The sequence below is a fragment of the Alligator sinensis genome, unplaced genomic scaffold (assembly GCF_000455745.1).
Source record: "Alligator sinensis unplaced genomic scaffold, ASM45574v1 scaffold1283_1, whole genome shotgun sequence".
Lineage (NCBI taxonomy): Eukaryota > Metazoa > Chordata > Crocodylia > Alligatoridae > Alligator > Alligator sinensis.
Window position 1 is genome coordinate 558,790 of NW_005842091.1, and position 17,486 is coordinate 576,275.

The 17,486-nt window shown below is 48.3% G+C and overlaps 2 protein-coding genes across 2 annotated transcripts in view; both read right to left on the reverse strand.

Annotated features, from left to right (window-relative positions):
- LOC102368358 (mesothelin-like protein) overlaps positions 1 to 2,894 on the reverse strand; it is an 11,447-nt gene extending 8,553 nt beyond the window's left edge. Inside the window, exons 1-5 of the mRNA XM_006024045.1 lie at positions 2,820 to 2,894; positions 2,375 to 2,521; positions 2,042 to 2,091; positions 1,402 to 1,522; positions 562 to 647 (exon numbers count right to left, since the gene is read on the reverse strand). Coding sequence (XP_006024107.1) covers positions 562 to 647; positions 1,402 to 1,522; positions 2,042 to 2,091; positions 2,375 to 2,521; positions 2,820 to 2,894 — 479 coding nt within the window. The remainder of the gene's footprint in view (positions 1 to 561; positions 648 to 1,401; positions 1,523 to 2,041; positions 2,092 to 2,374; positions 2,522 to 2,819) is intronic.
- A 412-nt stretch (positions 2,895 to 3,306) lies between these two features.
- The window catches only part of LOC102382878, a 19,096-nt gene continuing 4,916 nt past the window's right edge, over positions 3,307 to 17,486 (reverse strand). The window contains exons 4-22 of the mRNA XM_025204648.1: positions 16,983 to 17,004; positions 16,854 to 16,881; positions 15,362 to 15,410; positions 14,998 to 15,156; positions 14,137 to 14,348; positions 13,470 to 13,573; positions 12,890 to 13,008; positions 11,524 to 11,682; positions 10,847 to 11,058; positions 9,913 to 9,998; positions 9,568 to 9,698; positions 8,105 to 8,251; positions 7,141 to 7,331; positions 6,817 to 6,899; positions 6,349 to 6,485; positions 5,797 to 5,921; positions 4,511 to 4,664; positions 3,348 to 3,412; positions 3,307 to 3,310 (exon numbers count right to left, since the gene is read on the reverse strand). Of these exons, the coding sequence (XP_025060433.1) occupies positions 3,307 to 3,310; positions 3,348 to 3,412; positions 4,511 to 4,664; positions 5,797 to 5,921; positions 6,349 to 6,485; positions 6,817 to 6,899; positions 7,141 to 7,331; positions 8,105 to 8,251; positions 9,568 to 9,698; positions 9,913 to 9,998; positions 10,847 to 11,058; positions 11,524 to 11,682; positions 12,890 to 13,008; positions 13,470 to 13,573; positions 14,137 to 14,348; positions 14,998 to 15,156; positions 15,362 to 15,410; positions 16,854 to 16,881; positions 16,983 to 17,004 (2,187 nt within the window). The remainder of the gene's footprint in view (positions 3,311 to 3,347; positions 3,413 to 4,510; positions 4,665 to 5,796; positions 5,922 to 6,348; positions 6,486 to 6,816; positions 6,900 to 7,140; positions 7,332 to 8,104; positions 8,252 to 9,567; positions 9,699 to 9,912; positions 9,999 to 10,846; positions 11,059 to 11,523; positions 11,683 to 12,889; positions 13,009 to 13,469; positions 13,574 to 14,136; positions 14,349 to 14,997; positions 15,157 to 15,361; positions 15,411 to 16,853; positions 16,882 to 16,982; positions 17,005 to 17,486) is intronic.

The window sequence follows — 17,486 nt, forward strand, 5'->3', positions numbered from 1 at the left end:
ACACGGAAGTGGCTCTCGATGCAAATCCTAAGTGCATTTCTATTTGACTCTTTCTATACGTTAGAAATGCTTACGTCAAGCCTGGATCACTGCCTGCGTGTGATCAATCATGTTTGGCACCCTGCACCTTGCAAATTGCTATTAATGAATTGATTTAATTACAACATTCCTACATATTGTCCCAGTGCTTGGTTGGACTGTACTACCTGCTTTTCTCATCTACTGTGGCAGGTTGCACTAATTCTGCCCATCCCACGATATCCTAGCCCAGCTGACCAACTCTGATGCTTTCTGCAGACCTTTTGACGTGCAGATTTCAACTCTTGTTGCCTTTGCCCTGTCTCATTTTCCACCGGGCTCATTAAGGAAAATTAGCCTCTAAAACTAACCAAGCTCTACAACAAGCGGCCTGTGCTGTAAAAACCAAGCCCTGCTCACTGTTGGGTGTCACTGGACATCAATAAGAGCTCTTTTCATGAGCAAATACTACTGAATTGAGTCTTAAGAAGCTTGCTAACGTGATTAAGCCCCAAAGCAAATGCACTCGCTTGAGATACTCACTTAAAGAAAAGCAGCAGGTCTCGTGGGTAGTGGGTGAAGTTGGCCGTCAGGTTGTGCGCAGCCAGTATTTTGGCTAGGCAAGACAGCTGATGGAAAAAATACATGTGGTGTGAGGTCAATATTACCCCGTGTGATATTTCGCTGGATAAATGAGACCATTGCTTGGCCATCAGATCCAGAAAAAAAACTAAATTCCCTTTTCAGAGTCTAGCTGAATAAATATTGGGGATTTTTTTCCTAGGTGATTCATACATCCTGCAGCCCCACAGACACACACATCGCTCAGATTTGGCATTCAACGCTCTGCCTTTTTCCACCTTATTTCTACCCTGGTGTTACTGGGCAGAACCCAGTTTAACTCGGACTGGGTAAAGAGGGTGCTCTGCTGCCCTGTCTTGCCATTGAAGTGTGTGTGGGCCTGCTCAACAAATGCACCCCTCAGGAAAGGAGGTGAAATGCTGATGCTGCCAGGGGGTTCAGTGGGGCCCTGGCTTGTTGGCTGACATGACAAAAATCATAGAAAATTAGGGTTGGAAGGGACCTCAGCAGGTCTCTAGTCCAACCCCCAGGTCATCTAGTCTAACCCCCATCAGAGTCGGCAAAGGGACAGGGTTGGAGGCTGTCCTCGGAGGACCAGCTACGGGGTTTGTTCCAACTGGGGTTGAAAACCCCATCTCTTGGGAATGGGATACTGCCCCGTTGCAACCAGGCGCACTATGAGAGCTGTGTGCCTGCTGCCCATGCTTCAAAAACCCATCAGTAATTCGTCAAGGATTGCATATGCATCAAAGACATTTTTTTCCCCATCAGCAGCCAGAGCTATGACATGTCTCGCCCTACCTGGTGGTGGGTCAGGACCACGTTCTTCTTCGCCATCTGTTCAGCCATCGAGAAGACCCGGGCGGCTGAGAGTTTGCTGGCTGGCCTGCACTGGAAACCATGCAGGACCGAGGCTGAGAGGCTAAATGCAGGGAAGGGGAAGTTATAGGTTAAGGACCGAGTGCATTTGAAACACTTTTGATCCCATGACCAGGCAGAGGAAAGTCTACGCTGCCTCCATCCCCTCGATCCCGGAGGGGGGCTACAAGGCTGGAAGACCCTAAAATGTCACAATCAGGAGGGATTATGCAAGCATACCCCAGGCCAAGAGCTGCCTTCCCTCCTGAAAGCGGGTAGAGCTTCGACCTCTGCATTGGCCTCAAGGGAAGCAAGCAAAGCCTCATCCATAGCGCTTGGTTAATGGAAAGCATTTGCAGGCCTTGTGTTTGGCTTTTCTTTACTTTCTCCTGCAACAACCAATTGCTACCCAGAGGTCACCGGGGCCAAGATTTATCAAGGAATTTCGGTTTGAAATATCCGGCCCCTCTTCTGATCTGAGCGGCCGGTCACACCAGTCCTTAGCAGGGGTTAGAAACAGATCCCCATCAGATGATTTTCTCTCCCCTTCTGAAACAGGAGGTACAAGAGAGGTGGTACTCACTCCGTGTGATTCCCCGTGGCAGACAGCACACGCTCAAAAAACACCGCCGCCTGCGAACGAGAGCCGCGTGCACTCAGGTCCACGGAAAGGGCAAGAATATACAGGAGAGAAGAGACGTAGGAGACCTCCCAGCCCTGTGTCCTACTTCCCAAATGACCCCTGAGGGCTGACTTACATGGAGTATTAAACAGAACAGATCCTTGCCACAGTTGAGTCCAGAACTTGGATTCAAGCCCAACCTCATTGATTTAGCCAGCACCAGCCAAGACCACATGTGCTAGACTCAGATTTGCTCCTAGGAACGCGGTCCAAAAGACACAATATTCACGTTACCTGCTCTGCGGACCACTGCTTCTGCTGGATTTGGTGAAGATCTAGGTGCCCATCTTGCAGCACCAGCAACGAGATGGGGACTTGGTCCACCAGAGCATCAGGCACATCATGTAAAATGTCATTCAGAGAGGAGGACCTGGAGATGATCTACAAGAGTGGGATGAAGGTGCATCACAAGACATGTCACTAGCCTCCCCTGCGGCCTTGCCCAATCAATGCCTTGGAGGTTTTGGGGGAATAAATCAAGGCAATAACAGCATACTAGATACTGCTAATGAAGCAGTCAAGGCAAAGAGGTCCTCAATTTTTTTCATGGACTTCCCAAGTTTTGCAACCCCCTGCCCGGCAGATGAACCATTCGGCTGGGAAATTTGCATTTGGTCTGTTGAAGAGCGGAGGTGCTTGGTATGAAGAAGGAAGGTTTTCTCCCGACCGCTTTGCTCACCCTGTCCACAAAAGCTCTCTTCAGGTAGCGAGGGGCCTTTTTGATGGCGCTCAGGAAGCCTTCATTTTTAGCCATCTCCTTGGCAATGTCTGCGGAGATGTTCCTGAAGACACGATTGGGGAGGCCCGGCAGCAATGTTCCAAGTTTGTGAAATGCCTCTGCCGTGTCCAACTGCAATTGGAAGAAGAAGTGGAAAACAGACATGATTACAGCCCTGATCTTATGACCCTCTTCTGAGACCTGAACTTTACGGTGCACTAACACAATTTGCGACTAATGTGCAATTAAAATCCATTGACCCCCAACCACAGCATCATCGCAAGAAGGTTTTTTCAAGCAAATGCTCTTGTGTTCTTAGGATGACAAACTCCTACCGTGAAGTTACTGCTGATCACTTTGTTCGCCAGCCCTTGGGCCTGTCCCCGGTTCCAGCCGTGGACTTGACCAAGTGCCTGCAAAGTCACAGGCTCTGCTACGTCCTCTGCTCTCAGCTTCGAAATCTGCCCAAGGGTCAAGCCCAAGGCTTGCTGTCCCAGTGCAATCAAGGTGTTGGCATTGAAGGAAGTAACCTGTGCAACCAGCATGGTTGCAAGCTAGATGGGAAGGGAGAGGAGGATAATGAATAATAATCGATGAATCATGAATGAGCTGCTAAGTCCACCAAAGTCTACACAGTACATGCTGCTGGGACAGAGCTTTGCTCAGTCGTATTGCACTTCCTTCACTGTTTTTCTTTTTATTTACTACTTATGTATGAATGGGTGTATTTGCACAACGGGGAAAAGTTGTTCTGGCCACTTTTGAGTGTTCTTTTTTTAATGAAGTCAAAGGAAATTTCCAAACAAAATGGCATTTCAAGCTGAAACAATCCAAGGATTCATCTGGAAGATGCAGGAATGAAACATGTGGAAATCTTTTAGGTTCCTTTTCCAAGTGACCAATTGGTGAAATCTAAATGAACTAAAATATAGATGCATAGAGTCACAGAAAATTCGGGTTTGCAGGCACTGCAGGAGGTCACATCCAGTCCAGCCCCCTGCTCCAAGCAGGACCAGCCCTAACTACATCATCCCAGACAGGGCTTTGTCTACCTGGGTCTTCAAAACCTCCAAGGATGGAGAGTCCACCACCTCTCTGGGTAGCCTGTTCAGTGCTTCACTGCCCTCCTAGTGAGAAGGTTTTTCCTAAGATCCAACCTAACCCTCCCTTGCTGCAACTGGAGCCCATTGCTCCTTGTCCTGCCATCTGTCCCCACTGAGACCAGTCCAGCTCCATCCTCCATCCTGCAGGGAGTTGAAGGCTGCTATTCAATCCCCCTTGGTCTTCTCTTCTGCAGACTAAATCAGCCCAGTTCCCTCAGCCTCTCCTCACCAGTCCTGTCCCTCAGCCCCCCAACCATAAGTCACGTGCCCCAACCCCAGAACATATCCTTGTATCACTGAGTCTGCAGTTTTGACCAAAAAAAGCTTGGGGAGAAAGACGTTACCGAGTTCTGCTTTATCCTGCTATGACCCAAAACTCCAGAAATGACAGGCAAAAAATCCCAAACTTCCTGAATCCAAATCTTCCCTGCAGCCCAGGATCTGGCTTCCCTCTCCCAGTGACACCAAACGGGGATGATCCTCTGTAGTCTGCGAATGGCCCAGTACCGTTCCTTGGCAGGGGCATCACACGGGGCGCTGAGCACTTACCTGGTGGTCGGATAGGGTGGGCTCTGCGGGCGCGGAGGTGTTTGAGGGACCGCAGTGGAGGTTTATCCTGGCAATGACACTGAGTGCGTCAGCGGAGCTGAGCCACTGGATGGCAGTCGAATGTCTTGCAAAGCAGAGCAGCAGGCCGGGCAGGCTGGGAGCAAACCCAGTGCAAGGTGTGTTAGCCAGGCACGTGTGCAACTGTGCGACTCTATCTGCTTTTCCCCATTTTCTAAAATTCTCCTATTTCTCAACAAAAACTCCAAGCGGACCATCTCAAGAGTTTACATATTTGCCTTTTTCACTTAATCCATTTTTTTTTAAACCTTCTAGCTCTATTTTTCCCCCTCTCCTCTGTTTCAGTGTCAAACCCGAGTAAGAGAGAAAATGGGTTGGGGAATAGCAGAAAAAAGCAATGTTTTGGTTTAAACTTATCCTTTGTTTTCTTGAATGCTGTCTGAAATATTTAACTGTCTTGTTTGTTTTTTATGAAGTATAATTATCACTAACCACTCACCTCTAATACATGAGATATGTGGATAGGATATTCGAGAGAGGTAAGTAAGTACACATAGATCTATTTGGCTATATTAGAGATATGTATTTCTACTTATGAGATATATAGAAGTGTATATCTATCCAGCTATCTATCTATCTATCTATCTATAGAGATATATAGATAATGTGTGATATATTTAGATGGGTAGATAGATAACATGTGATATCTATATTTAGACAGCTAGATTGGTAATGTGTGATAGATAACGTGTGATATATATATACTTAGATAGATAGATAATGTGCGATATATATATATTTAAATGGATAGACAACATGTGATATATATATTTAGATAGATAGATAGATAGCTAGATAGATAATGTGCGATATATATATTTAAATGGCTAGACAACATGTGATAGATAGATAGATAGATAGCTAGATAGATAGATAGATAGATAATGTGCAATATATATATTTAGATGGATAGATAACATGTGATAGATAGATAGATAGATAGCTAGATAGATAGCTAGATAGATAGCTAGATAGATAGCTAGATAGATAGCTAGATAGATAATGTGCAATATATATATTTAGATGGATAGATAACATGTGATAGATAGATAGACAGATAACGTGCGATATATATATTTAGATGGATAGATGAACAAAAGGTGCTCTTCTTAGTAGCGGATGAAGTACACGAAAGCAAACAAAACCTCAAATCAATCGCCTGCATGATTTCCATAGTCTGAGAGTTTAAATACATATTTCCTTCTTACTCGATGAGACTGAAGTTTGCGTTCTTGGCAAACAGCGAGGTAGCGTACAGCTCCGCCGTGTCCCTTGGGATTTGCGTGTGGTTGATGAGTCTCAGATTGTCTCTGTTTATGGCAAGATCCTGGAGCTGGAAAAAGAGAAGTATGCGATGTCCACTGCAGGATTTCTAGAGATATTGCTTCTGCTGACTTTGCTAAGCACTGTCGAGCTCAGGGACTCTAAGAGTAGGCTAGAAATTGCATTGAGTGTGCCTTGCAGTGGTAAATCTAGTACTGTTTAATACAAATCAGGTATTCAGGGGCAGGGGGGTCTGTCTGCCCAGAGTGGGAAATAAAGCCTGGTGGATTGTTGGCAGCAAATAGCTTGGTCTTTCTCTGCAAGAAAGTGAATCCATGGGTGAATTCAAGCAGATACAGATGTACCGCCAGGTACACACGTGAGTTTGATTGCACTGGGACTCACAAGAGCCCATGAGCAATAGAGGCTCCTTCAGCAGCTGCTCTGAGCCCCATTCACTCCTGACAAGGGACTGTGCAAGACCACCGGATACTCACCACGGTGTTGTCATTATTTGTGAATGATCGCACATCTTCTGCGCTGCTGTAACGGATGTAATGCCCAAGGTAAGCAGCAAACCAGTTTGCTGTCTTGGGGTTGCTGGCGTTGTAGCACCTGGGCCTGGCAGGAATCGCTACGTAATGAAGGACAGAAAATTATTGTAGACGAGCAATTGGGTATAACAGTTAGAGATGAATATCCACAGCTCCCTGCAATGCCTTAAGAGTCTTGCTATTAGAGATTAAAATCTCTTATAAGACTCTAGAGTGATTTCAGCATTGCAGACTCCACCCAAACCAGCTCTGATTCACCCCACGAATCTGATCTCTGCCCTTCAGCCCACACCAGGCGCAGATATGGATTCACATGCTAGCATCTCAACTCACGTCGCGCTGTTGGCCACTCTGATGTCCCAAATGGACAGAAGCTGTTCTCTATCGGCACCGCTGCACGCTGAGACTTACCGGTGAGATAGGCCTGGATGGCATGATACACATCTCGCTCGCTGACTTTCAAAGCAGTGCTGTTATGACTCAGTTTGTCCACGCTGCAAATTGGAAGAGAAACAGCGGGGTTGCAAGGATTAGTCTGAAATAGGTTTGCTGCTGAGCAATGGGGCAGTCTCCTCAGACAGAAAGGGAAAGCTAGGGGCTTTGCCTACTATTACAGGACCATTGGATGGGGACTCCTAAGCCATTCGTTCCCATTCCCAGTTGAAACCAGTTTTCATCGTGACCGTTCGCATAAGGATGGGAAATCCTCCCTGTGCCCCACTTTGCCGCACTTACATCTTGCGGAAGGCCGTGCACGTGGCTTGCAAGGTGACGCTGGAGCTCAGCAGGGGACTTTGGACAAAGCTGAAGTACGGCGGCAGGCGTGTGCCGAGCCAGGCATCCACCTCCGTCTCATGGTCACTCCTTACCACCGCAGGCCACACGCCTGCCAGAATGGCTGCTCCGGTGTCACTGGGGAGGGTCTCCTAGAAGAGAAGCAAAGGGACACAGTACTTTGCAGGTGACAGCCTCACACCCATGAAGCACGAGGAGGAGCTTTACTCTCTGCCATGCAGACCCAAGGGCTGATATCAACACCATCCCTTTTCTGGAGAGTCTGTGCTGTGCTGGCAGTGGGGTGGGAGAACTAATAATATAGGTCCTGTCCTTCTCTTGGTGGACTTCACCATCCAGCTAGATTCTCATATTGGCATTCAACTATAGCAACTAACCCTCTCCCAGATTCACAGTTATGCTGGTTGGAGGAAAAAGAAAAAAAAGGTATATTGGGATCAACTATTGCTTCAGCACAGCAGTCATAGAGGCAGAGTTTAGTCCTGAACTTAGAGGCAGTCCCGTGGTCCTTTTCAATTATGCATATATTTTTTTCTCCCTTTTTCTTTTTGTCCTTCTAACCTTTTCAAGCCCAATTAAATGTTGTGGGAAAAGTCCTACAAGATCCTAAAGACAAAACTTTTCCTTCATTTTGGTGCCTAATGCTCTTAGGGCAAATGTTCTTGCTGGGATCCTATGACCCCAGCTGACTTCCTGCCCCTGGGGCGGGGGGCTGGACTCGATGATCTTTCGAGGTCCTTCCAGCCCAAATGTCTATGACATCTATGAAATCCACGGGACTTTCTGAATCCTCTTGCTTGGGATGTGCTAGTTCACGTGACAAGCGGGGTGTTTCTCTAAAGTCCAATCCAACGTGGAGATTTGCTTGGCTTGTTGGACAGTAAGAAGCAAATGCTTGACCTACCACCATGCTCTTCTTGTTCAGCTGGTCAATAAAGTCCCCTTTCCTTTCATAGGTCTTCACGAGAGTGGTCAGGAAGGCGTTGTCGTTGAGGAACGCAGGGCTGGAGAACAGGTCGGCCAACGCGGCGGGAGCCATCGTGTTTGCAATCTGAAATGAAGACGTCAAGATGAGGGCGGGGAAGGCCGACAACTGTATCCCCAGGAACGTGATAGGAGCCATTCGTGTGATTATGAATGCGAGAGGAGCTGAGATGATTGCAGAGACGCCGGCCACAATCTGTGAACACTCGTGACCATCAGGGAGGTCCCAGATGATTGGAAAAGGGCAAATATAGTGCCACCTTTAAGAAAAGGGCTCTGTGGCCAAGGGACTCGCGGGGTGAGCCAGAGCCCAGAAAGTTGTGCATTCAAGCCTGGGTGTGTGGCTCTGAGCTTCCCAGCTGGAAATAGCAGCTCTTGTGGGTTTAACTTTCTCACTAGGAGGATGGTGAAGCACTGGAAGGGATTACCTAGAGAGGCGGTGCAATCTCTCTCCATCCTTGGAGGTGTTTAAGACCTGGCTAGACAAAGCCTTGGCTGGGATGATGTAGCCGGGGCTGGTCCTGCTTAGAGCAGGGGGTTGGACTGGATGCAACCTCTTGAGGTCCCTTCAACCTGAATTTCCTGTGATTAACAAGCTGCAGAGCTGTTCAGCTTCAAAATGGGCAAAGGGCAGGTCTTCAGCATTGCAAACTTCCCTCGTTTGCCCTCTGCTGATGTATTCCCAAATCTGAGCTGGAGTTGCCACTTCCAGTAATGAAATAAGCTCATACTCAGTAGCCAGGCAGCTCTCAGCAGCTCTGTCAAGACCATCAACACCGGAGCCAATTCATGTTCACTTTAGTGGTGGGTTTTGCAACAGAGATTAGACCTGTCCATGGGTGACTGGTGCCTCCCAAGTCTGGGGGGGCACCAGATCGCTGATGGGGAGCGGGGGGTTCGTGACTGGTGGTTCCAGGGGGTGCACGGCTGATCTCAGGGTGCACGTGCACCTGTGTGCACCCCCTAGACGTTGCCAATGGGCCTGTTGACTAAGAACTGGATTCAGAGCTATTGTTGTGGGGCCCAGCTCTGCAAAGCCTTAGTCACGGTGGGAAAGCCTCAATAATGCCCATGGGAACTACATGTGTGCGTAAAGGTTTCTCATTACAAGTCAGATTTTTCAGAACAAACCTCTTTGGGACAGCAGGCTGTGGAAAGAGCATCAGAAACATCTGACAGTAAAAAGAGGAGAGGTGTGTTTGGGGAGAAACTGTCTTACAGACACCACTGCGATGAGCCCTATAAGCACACAGGATAGATCGGAGGGACACAGAAATACCTCCGAAGCCCAGACACTGACTATGCAGAGGGGTCTCAAGTATTGCTCATGTGGGCTGTACGGACGCGTGGGCTGGCTGCCGCAAGACCATGCATGCGTTGTACCTTTTGGATGCCAGACACTGGAATGATGGATCTGAGATCTCTCAGATTCAGGAAAGCGCCAAAGCCCTGAAATGTCTCTCTCAAATACACAGCAAAGCTGGTGTCTGTGGTGTAGCACTGTAGTGAAGAGTCTGAAACAACCAGAGAGAAAAGGCAGTCAATTTAAAGTATAAATGCACGGGAGTGGGACTCTCGGGGGGTGGGGATGAGCCAAAGGACAACAGCAGTTGTACACCGTATCGCACACATCTCTGCACATGCACACGCAGGTATTAGGAAAGGTCAGTGTTTTGCAAAAGCAGCAGAAGCAGGCGGCCAAACTCGGCTGTGATCAGCGCATCTTACTTGCTGTCCGGTCCCGTATCTCCTGGTAAATGTTGTGTTGCGTGGGGTTGCTGAAGTCGGCGATGGAGTTATTAAGCACAGTCACCCTGTGACACAAGCACAGACACATCATTTAGCTCACAGAGCAGCTCTCTCCTGGGATTTCAGCTCCTTGCAGGTAGCACAGACATCTCTGTAATATTTTGGGCTTTCCAGAGACAGTTTTATCACTAAGAAGTGAGCACGTACGGGGGCGATTTATTAACTTGGTGTCCTTCTCGAGCTTTCCCCATAGCTGGGAGTCTTTGAATTGACCTCATTGTGCAGCATGTAGCAGCTTTGGGTCATCACCATAAGCAATAATAATCATGCAATGAACAGTGGAAGCTGCAGGATGCACTGATCCCATCATAGGAATAAGAGTCAGGGCATCTGCATCACTTAGGCCATATAGCTTCCTCTCTCTGCATCTGTCCCTCATCTGCAAAACAGGGATCACCATACTTCCCTGTCCATGTGAAATGCTTTGTAACCCTTTTAGGGAAGGCACCATTGGATAATACCGGTGTCTGGGACCCCCTGGTTGAGATGTTTCTGTCCATGTTGTTTTACAATGGGAAATGGGGCTTTTGAGGGGAAGCAACGTGTTTCAGGAAAAGTGTCTGGGTCTCCCTTGATGCAGGCTGGTGGCTCACCCAGGGGAGGGGACCAGAGAGCATCATGAGAAGAGTAGCTCAAGCATGGAGCCTGGCTTATAGAGGAGAACAGGGTCAGGCGGTGCCTGGACTCCAGGGACTCGACCACGGCTGTCCCTGGAAATGGTGTGGGTCTTAGTGGACCCATCTCAGAGTTAGATTTTTTTTCACTGAAAAAAGAAGGGAAATTCCAGCTGCAATTCATGACAGCACTCTTGTAAAGCAGCCCTAGGAAGAACAGGGAAGACAACAGCCCTTACACAGCCTTGATGGCAGTGCAGGCCCTAGCTTGCAGACCCTCGAAAAGCAGGGGGACGTGGGTTCGGTTCAGCCCTGCAATCAAGCCGGCGAGGCGAGGATTCATCCAGTGAATGAACTCTGTGTCGTTTGCTGCCCGCAGTATCGGCCTCGCTGCCACGAGGATGTGTTGCAACAGCACGGCTTTGGTCTCTGTCTCCAGGCTGCTGTTGGCCTGGAAGAAATGAAAGGAGAAGGGCAAGGGTATGGAAAATGATCCCAAGCACGGCAGCTGCCTGCTTCATATGGAGTGGGGCCTTTGCACAGCAAACCTGCACCAGTTGTTTTTTTTTCTCTTGTTTTTTTTTCTATCTTCGTGCCCTCACCCCTGCTTTGAAAAATAAAAGCTCTCCCAAACTCTCCCAGCTCCACTATCCAAACCCAGCCTTCATTTCCCCTTCCTACGCCTGCATGTACCTTCTGGAGAGGGAGGGAAGTTGTTACCAAGGATGGACATAAGGAGCAGGTACTGTGCAGCACCTCCAGGCCTGTTTAAGGAGAGCACTGATCATCTCAGAGCCATGAATCCTGCAACAGGTTTTGCCCCCAAATTTCAACTGACGTCAGCAGTAGGTCCTCAAATGGCGCCAGAGCAGAGCATAGCCCGGGACGCTGGAAGGAGTATGGGGATGGCTCTCACCAGGTTGACTTGTCTGTTCAATTCATCAATATATTCGGCAACGGTTGAGCCGGTGACAAAAGCCAGGAGTCTCTGGAGATCTTCGGTTGCCTCCACGGTCCCATTGGCGACTGTTAGCTGTGCCAGTTGCTTCACGGTCAAGCTGTGGAGCACATCAAACTAAGAAAGAGAAAGAGCAAAAGGAAGTTAGGAATGAAACATCTGCTTTGGAGAGCAGGGAAACCAGAGGCAGCTATCCTCATGATCCATGGTTTCATAGGAGTTAGGGGCTGGAAGGGACCTTACGGATCATCGGGTCCAGCCCCCCTGCACTTGGGCAGGAAAGTAAAACTTGAGCCCAGCAAGATGGGCGTCAAGACATTTTTTGAAGATCGTCAGGGTGGATGATCCAAGGAAGAGCATGGGTGGCTTCACTTTTTGGAAAACAGCCCAGGTTGGAGAGGGTTGGGATTGGATTGATTTCCATCGGAGGGACTCCGGATCACAAGACCGATGACTTGAGACCACAAAGAGCTCAACAGCGTATACAGCAGTTCACCCTCCTGCCCTGTCCACTGGGTCCTTAATTTTGATATGCTCCAGCTCTTGGTCAGAAGACCCCTTCCAGTGCATCTCATTCTCCACGGCAGCCAAGCAAGCCTGAAACCACCAGCCAAGAGGCCAGCTGAGGCTGATGATGACAGCAGACTTTGAAACCACTACAACCCGTCCCAGCCTGATGCTAGTAGCTCATTTAGAACAGCCATAAAACTTGTTTCATTGGAAAATAAGCCAACCAGCCTTAAAACCATGAACCAGGCATGACCCAACCAGCCATAAAGCTTGTTTCATTGGAAAATTCCCAACCAGCCTTAAAACCATGAACCAGGCATGACCCAACCAGCCATAAAACTTGTTTCATTGGAAAATGAGCCAACCAGGCATAAAACCATGAACCAGGCATGACCCAACCAGCCATAAAACTTGTTTCACTGGAAAATGAGCCAACCAGGCATAAAACCATGAACCAGGCATGAACCTACCAGCCATAAAACTTGTTTCACTGGAAAATGAGCCAACCAGGCATAAAACCATGAACCAGGCATGAACCAACCAGCCATAAAACTTGTCTCATTGGAAAATTCCCAACCAGCTGTGCTCTGGGACAGCCTGCTTAGTGCGCATGGCTCCCTGGACTGGAGTCCAAGGCCGGACTGATCTTGTAAATTCAAAATTGTTCCAGCGTAACTGAGATCTGAGTGTGCCCCATGGTCTCTGAGCTGGATTATTAGCTTGCTGGACTGGAGCTCATTCAGAACAGGGTCCCACCCCCGAACTATGACCCTGCACTGCTGTAGGTGTGGAAGTGGCTGTAGGTGCTACGTACCCCACTGAACGCAGCGTTCAGAGAGAGCAGGTCTGTGTACACGGCATATCGGCTGAACCTCCTCAAGTTGACAGAGAGCCAGGCAGAGGTGTTGGTGAGGCCATCGACACACGCAGACCCTGCAAGGAACAAGGAGCAGCAATGGGGGCATCTCCAATGAAGGCCGGACAAATAAGACACCACTAGGCACTGCAAAGATGCACAGCATCTGCAGGGAGTCTTTTCTGTGATATCTAGCTCGGCCTCCGCCTGCTTGCCGCGATGCCTGAAAGCTTGTCCAACAGCTCTCCCAATTATATGGGTGGTTAAATAAGACCCCACAAGACAGCCTTGCCTCATAAGATTTAACAGGCCATGAGCTACAAGAAAGAGATGGCAAAGTACCACCCCAACCCCTCAGTAAAATGTCAGCAGGGGTCTCGGAGGTCTGGATCGTTGTGTAAGTGCAGCGGTTTCTGGGTGGCCGATGCACTCGCAAGTACCTTTGCGCGTGAGTTGTCTGCAAAGATTTTCACGTATTGGAGCAAAGTTGCCGTTCGGATCTGGTAGGAGCCAAAGGGGTGCTAGGTTTGCCTCTTACCTTCAGCTTTTAACCCTTTCAGGAAAGAGAGCTGGAAACTTCTATAGACGGTCTCTTGGGTAGTGTGGCTCATCTCCTTAAATTCTAGGTCCAGGGCTTTAACTCTTAAAAGGCAACAAGACACGAGCATGAGAGAGAGCAAGCAGATAGGCTATCACAGGCAATCTGTCTGATTCCCTTTAGAGAAGAGGTTACCAAATGCACTCACCTGACCATGAATGTTGGCGGATAGGTCCTGCTCTTGAGTACCATGCCCTCACACCTCCGCCGTGTCTCTCACTCCATCTTTCCCTAGCTCACTCACTCTCTCGTTATTGCATTCATGAATCCCCCATTTGTCTTTCCCATCCTCTCATCAGAGAAGCTGACGTTATGAATGCCAAGACACCAGTCACGTGTGTATAGTGACCCATGATTGTATGTAGCAGCCCGTTCATCCAATGCACCTATCGCCCAGGTAGAAGATGTCACACAGACCTGCCACCGCCTCAAGCTACTTCCCTCCGTTTCCCTCTGCAATTATTGGCAGTGGAGCACACTTGTGAGGTCAGGCCCTTGCAATACCACGTGCATCCAGCCCCGGTCTCCTGCATACTCCACCCTGCGCTCCCCGAGAGGAAAGATTAGTGATGTTAATGCTTCCACTAGGTGAAACCCTGACACGTACATTGCCTGATACTGTGCACATCTCATGGTCTCGTTGTGAAGGCACTGGAGGATGTCGGCAGAAATGGCAGATAAAAAGGGCCGTAGCCTCTTCTGGAACCACGGCCCCACAAACTCTGTCTCGTTGAAACGCTCTTCGTTCCTCAGCTTCCCGTCCCATAAAGCCTCCAGCAGAATGCCCTTCTGCTTTGCTGGGATGAGGGAGGCATTAACCTGCAACATAAACACGTGCCTTTTGACCGGGTGTAACCATCCAGGGATCCCCAAGGGCTTTACAAACATTACTTCAATCATGACAGTTCCCAGTTAGAAATGTTCAAGCCCTTTATCATAAGATTAATTGCTTTGTGCACTCAGCTAAGCGTTTGCAAAACTGCATTATGGTGAACTGACGTTGGCCAACGTATCCGTGAAACTATTCATAAATGAATATTGCATTTTTCTAGTCCATTCACAAGCAACCTCACACTGCAAGACTGGAGATGGCTATTGCCTCCTTTTAATAAGTGAGGAAAATGGGGCAAAGAGAGAGATGGTGTTTTGCCCGTGGTCAACGAGCAAGGCCGAGGGGAACCCAGGAGTCCTGGCGAGCAACCTGCGTGCTTAGTGGAGGGACCTGAACCCTGTGATAGTGGTGGCTGCTGCCTTTTTACTGCTGATATAGCAAGATTTTGGTGCTTTGCAATCCCAGCTGAGAGTAAGACTATAAAGCAAAGTCCCCGGAGGAGAATAATTAATGTGAGACAATAAAACACCTCAATGGACAGAAGAAGAAAGTAACAGGCTGCTTGAAAGAGCTGGAGTGAAATATGGACTTTAAATCCCTCGAGGCTGTCTTCAGGGAAGGAAAATACACTTTTACCTTGCCAAGAAACCCGTCCAAGGCTGCCTCCAGCTCTGTGGTGTTTGCTTCACTGACAAACACCTTCAGAGCTTGGGGCTGAAGGTCTTCCTTGCTCTTCAACAGGAGCTCAAAGGCGCCGTGGAGGGAGGAACGGTTCCACCTCGACACGTTTTGTAGCTGGAAAAGAAACCAAGCCCCCATCTAAGAGAAATGAAACTCGCTCAAATCCTGTGTTTCCTTCTCATAATTCCCGTGTGATTTCTGCAAATGGGATAACGCCCCTGCTAGGGCTACGGGAGGTACGGGAGATGGCTGCGTTGCAGGGAAAATAAGGTTGAACGGAAGAGAGAGGACGTGCCGGGTGCTGCTCCGCCGTACTTACATTATCGCAGACCAAGCGAGTGAAATTGGAGGACCCTTCATCATCCTCACTGTGAAGACAGAGAGAGAACGACATGGATGTACGGGCCCATGGCAAACCCTAATGCCATGTCTTTAGCACCAAGTTCATTAGCTGTTGCTTTTCATCACAGAAGAGAGTCCAGCTCCCCTGACGTTAATAGCCAAAAAAGCAGTGCATGAAGGCCGTTAGGATATGCATCTGCTAAATAACCCACCCTGCAAACTCCTAAAAAGCCCATAGTTAGCAGAGCTGGGCAGTGGATGCAAAGTGTGCGCAGCATCTCTTGAGGTCTGTGGTTGTATCTGTTGTCCAGGGCAGGGCTGAACTGTGTGAGCAGTGCAGTATATATTACAGTGGCAGGAGAAGGCTTGACCTTGTCTCACTGCCTCTACACCCCTGCCCCTGGGTGTGAGAGTTACGCTCATTTTACACACTTATTGGCAGTCAAAGTTACCCTACGCTGCCACTCACATCCATGCTCTGCTCAACTAACAGCCAGGGGGTAACTTACCCCTCCACTTACGTTACCGCTGTAAATAGCCCAGGGACTTTCATGGGATCAGTGCTTACTTCCTCCAGTCTCATTTTGGGGTCATCCCAAAGGTGGACCTTGAACTTGGGCACTGCTGGGACGTGCTCACGTAATCTGTTTTTACAGATGGGTGCCTCACCAATGACGAGGTCAATTGACCTTATATTGCAGTGGCAGTTTTGGGGAGGGCAAACTGGGAGACCGCCCAGGGCCCCCCACTTTTGGGGGCCCCAAAATTTTGCAACAAATATCCGACTTGCTTATAGGTCATCAAAATTAAGCCTCTAAGGGGCCCCAAATGTCTCTCTTGCCCAGGGCCCCAACAACCCTAAGGCCACCACTGCTTATATTGTCTACTGTTCGCATATTTTTGGCATTATAATCATTATAACCATTATCATGGTTATAATGCCGCATATGGATTGCATATTTTTTTTGACCAAAGGTTATACCAATTTTGCCAAAAAAACCCCAAACCTAAAAAAACCCCTACATTTTAAAATAGTTTTATTCACAGAAATATATATTTTTTATTGTTTTTGATACATCTTTTAACAGAAAACGTGTGCTTTTTCTATGTATTCTTTGGACCTATTGACAATTTTTTGTTACAATTTTTGACCAATGTTAGACCAGTCAGTTGATCAAACTTTATTTGAGCGATCAGATACCCAGCCCTACCAATGACCTTGTATTCTGCCTGGCCCTGAGAAGATCATCTCTGCTCTGTAGCTCCCCAGTAGTGCAACCACCACATCACAGGCATCAAGTGAGTACAGAGTAAAAACCTTTAAGATATGGCTTGATCATGGGCTTTTCTATGACTCCAGGAGATGGCCCCCTCTCATCTCCCATTAAATGGACTCAGAACTTGCTCTGTGCATGCATGCAACACCCAAAGTACGCTTTAAAAGGGATCCAGTTAATTTCTGCAAATACCTGGAAATGTTCTTGCAAAGTTCTGTGGCTGATAAAAAGAAAAGATGAAGAAAAAGCAAAATCAGCCGTGTTTCCTACATCCAGCTTATCCAACACTAGTCCCATAGAGCACATATTGCAGTCACTTACCATTTATCTGAAGGCCGGGACACTGTGGGGATGGGAGGAAAAAAAAGGAAGGCACACAATTAAATGCAGTTTTTCCATCGATGACCTGAGATAGCTGCCTTGCTTCTGTAGCATTATCATGGTTATAATGCCATATCTCAATAAAATACAGTATCTCATAGACTCTCTTGTCTCTTTTGAGACCCACAGACTATGGGCTGGATGCTCCGGTCTGTTAAAACCCCTCGAGGGGTGCACAGAGGGTTATAAATCCGGTGCAAGGAACCAGGTTCCTGACGGTTCCCAACATAGGCAGGCACTGGCATATTATAATCTACAGGTGCAGCGGGCAGCTAACAGGGATTGGCAGCAGCCCTGTGGCTGTTTTAAGCCAAAATAATTGAGATGCTGAGAAGCAGCCATGCAGTCCCCTTCGCCACCCTCGTTGGGTGCTCGGGGGCGGGAGGTTTGGCCAGACCCCAGGATCGGGGCCTCTATATTTAGAAGGACTTTCCTTTCCTGCTG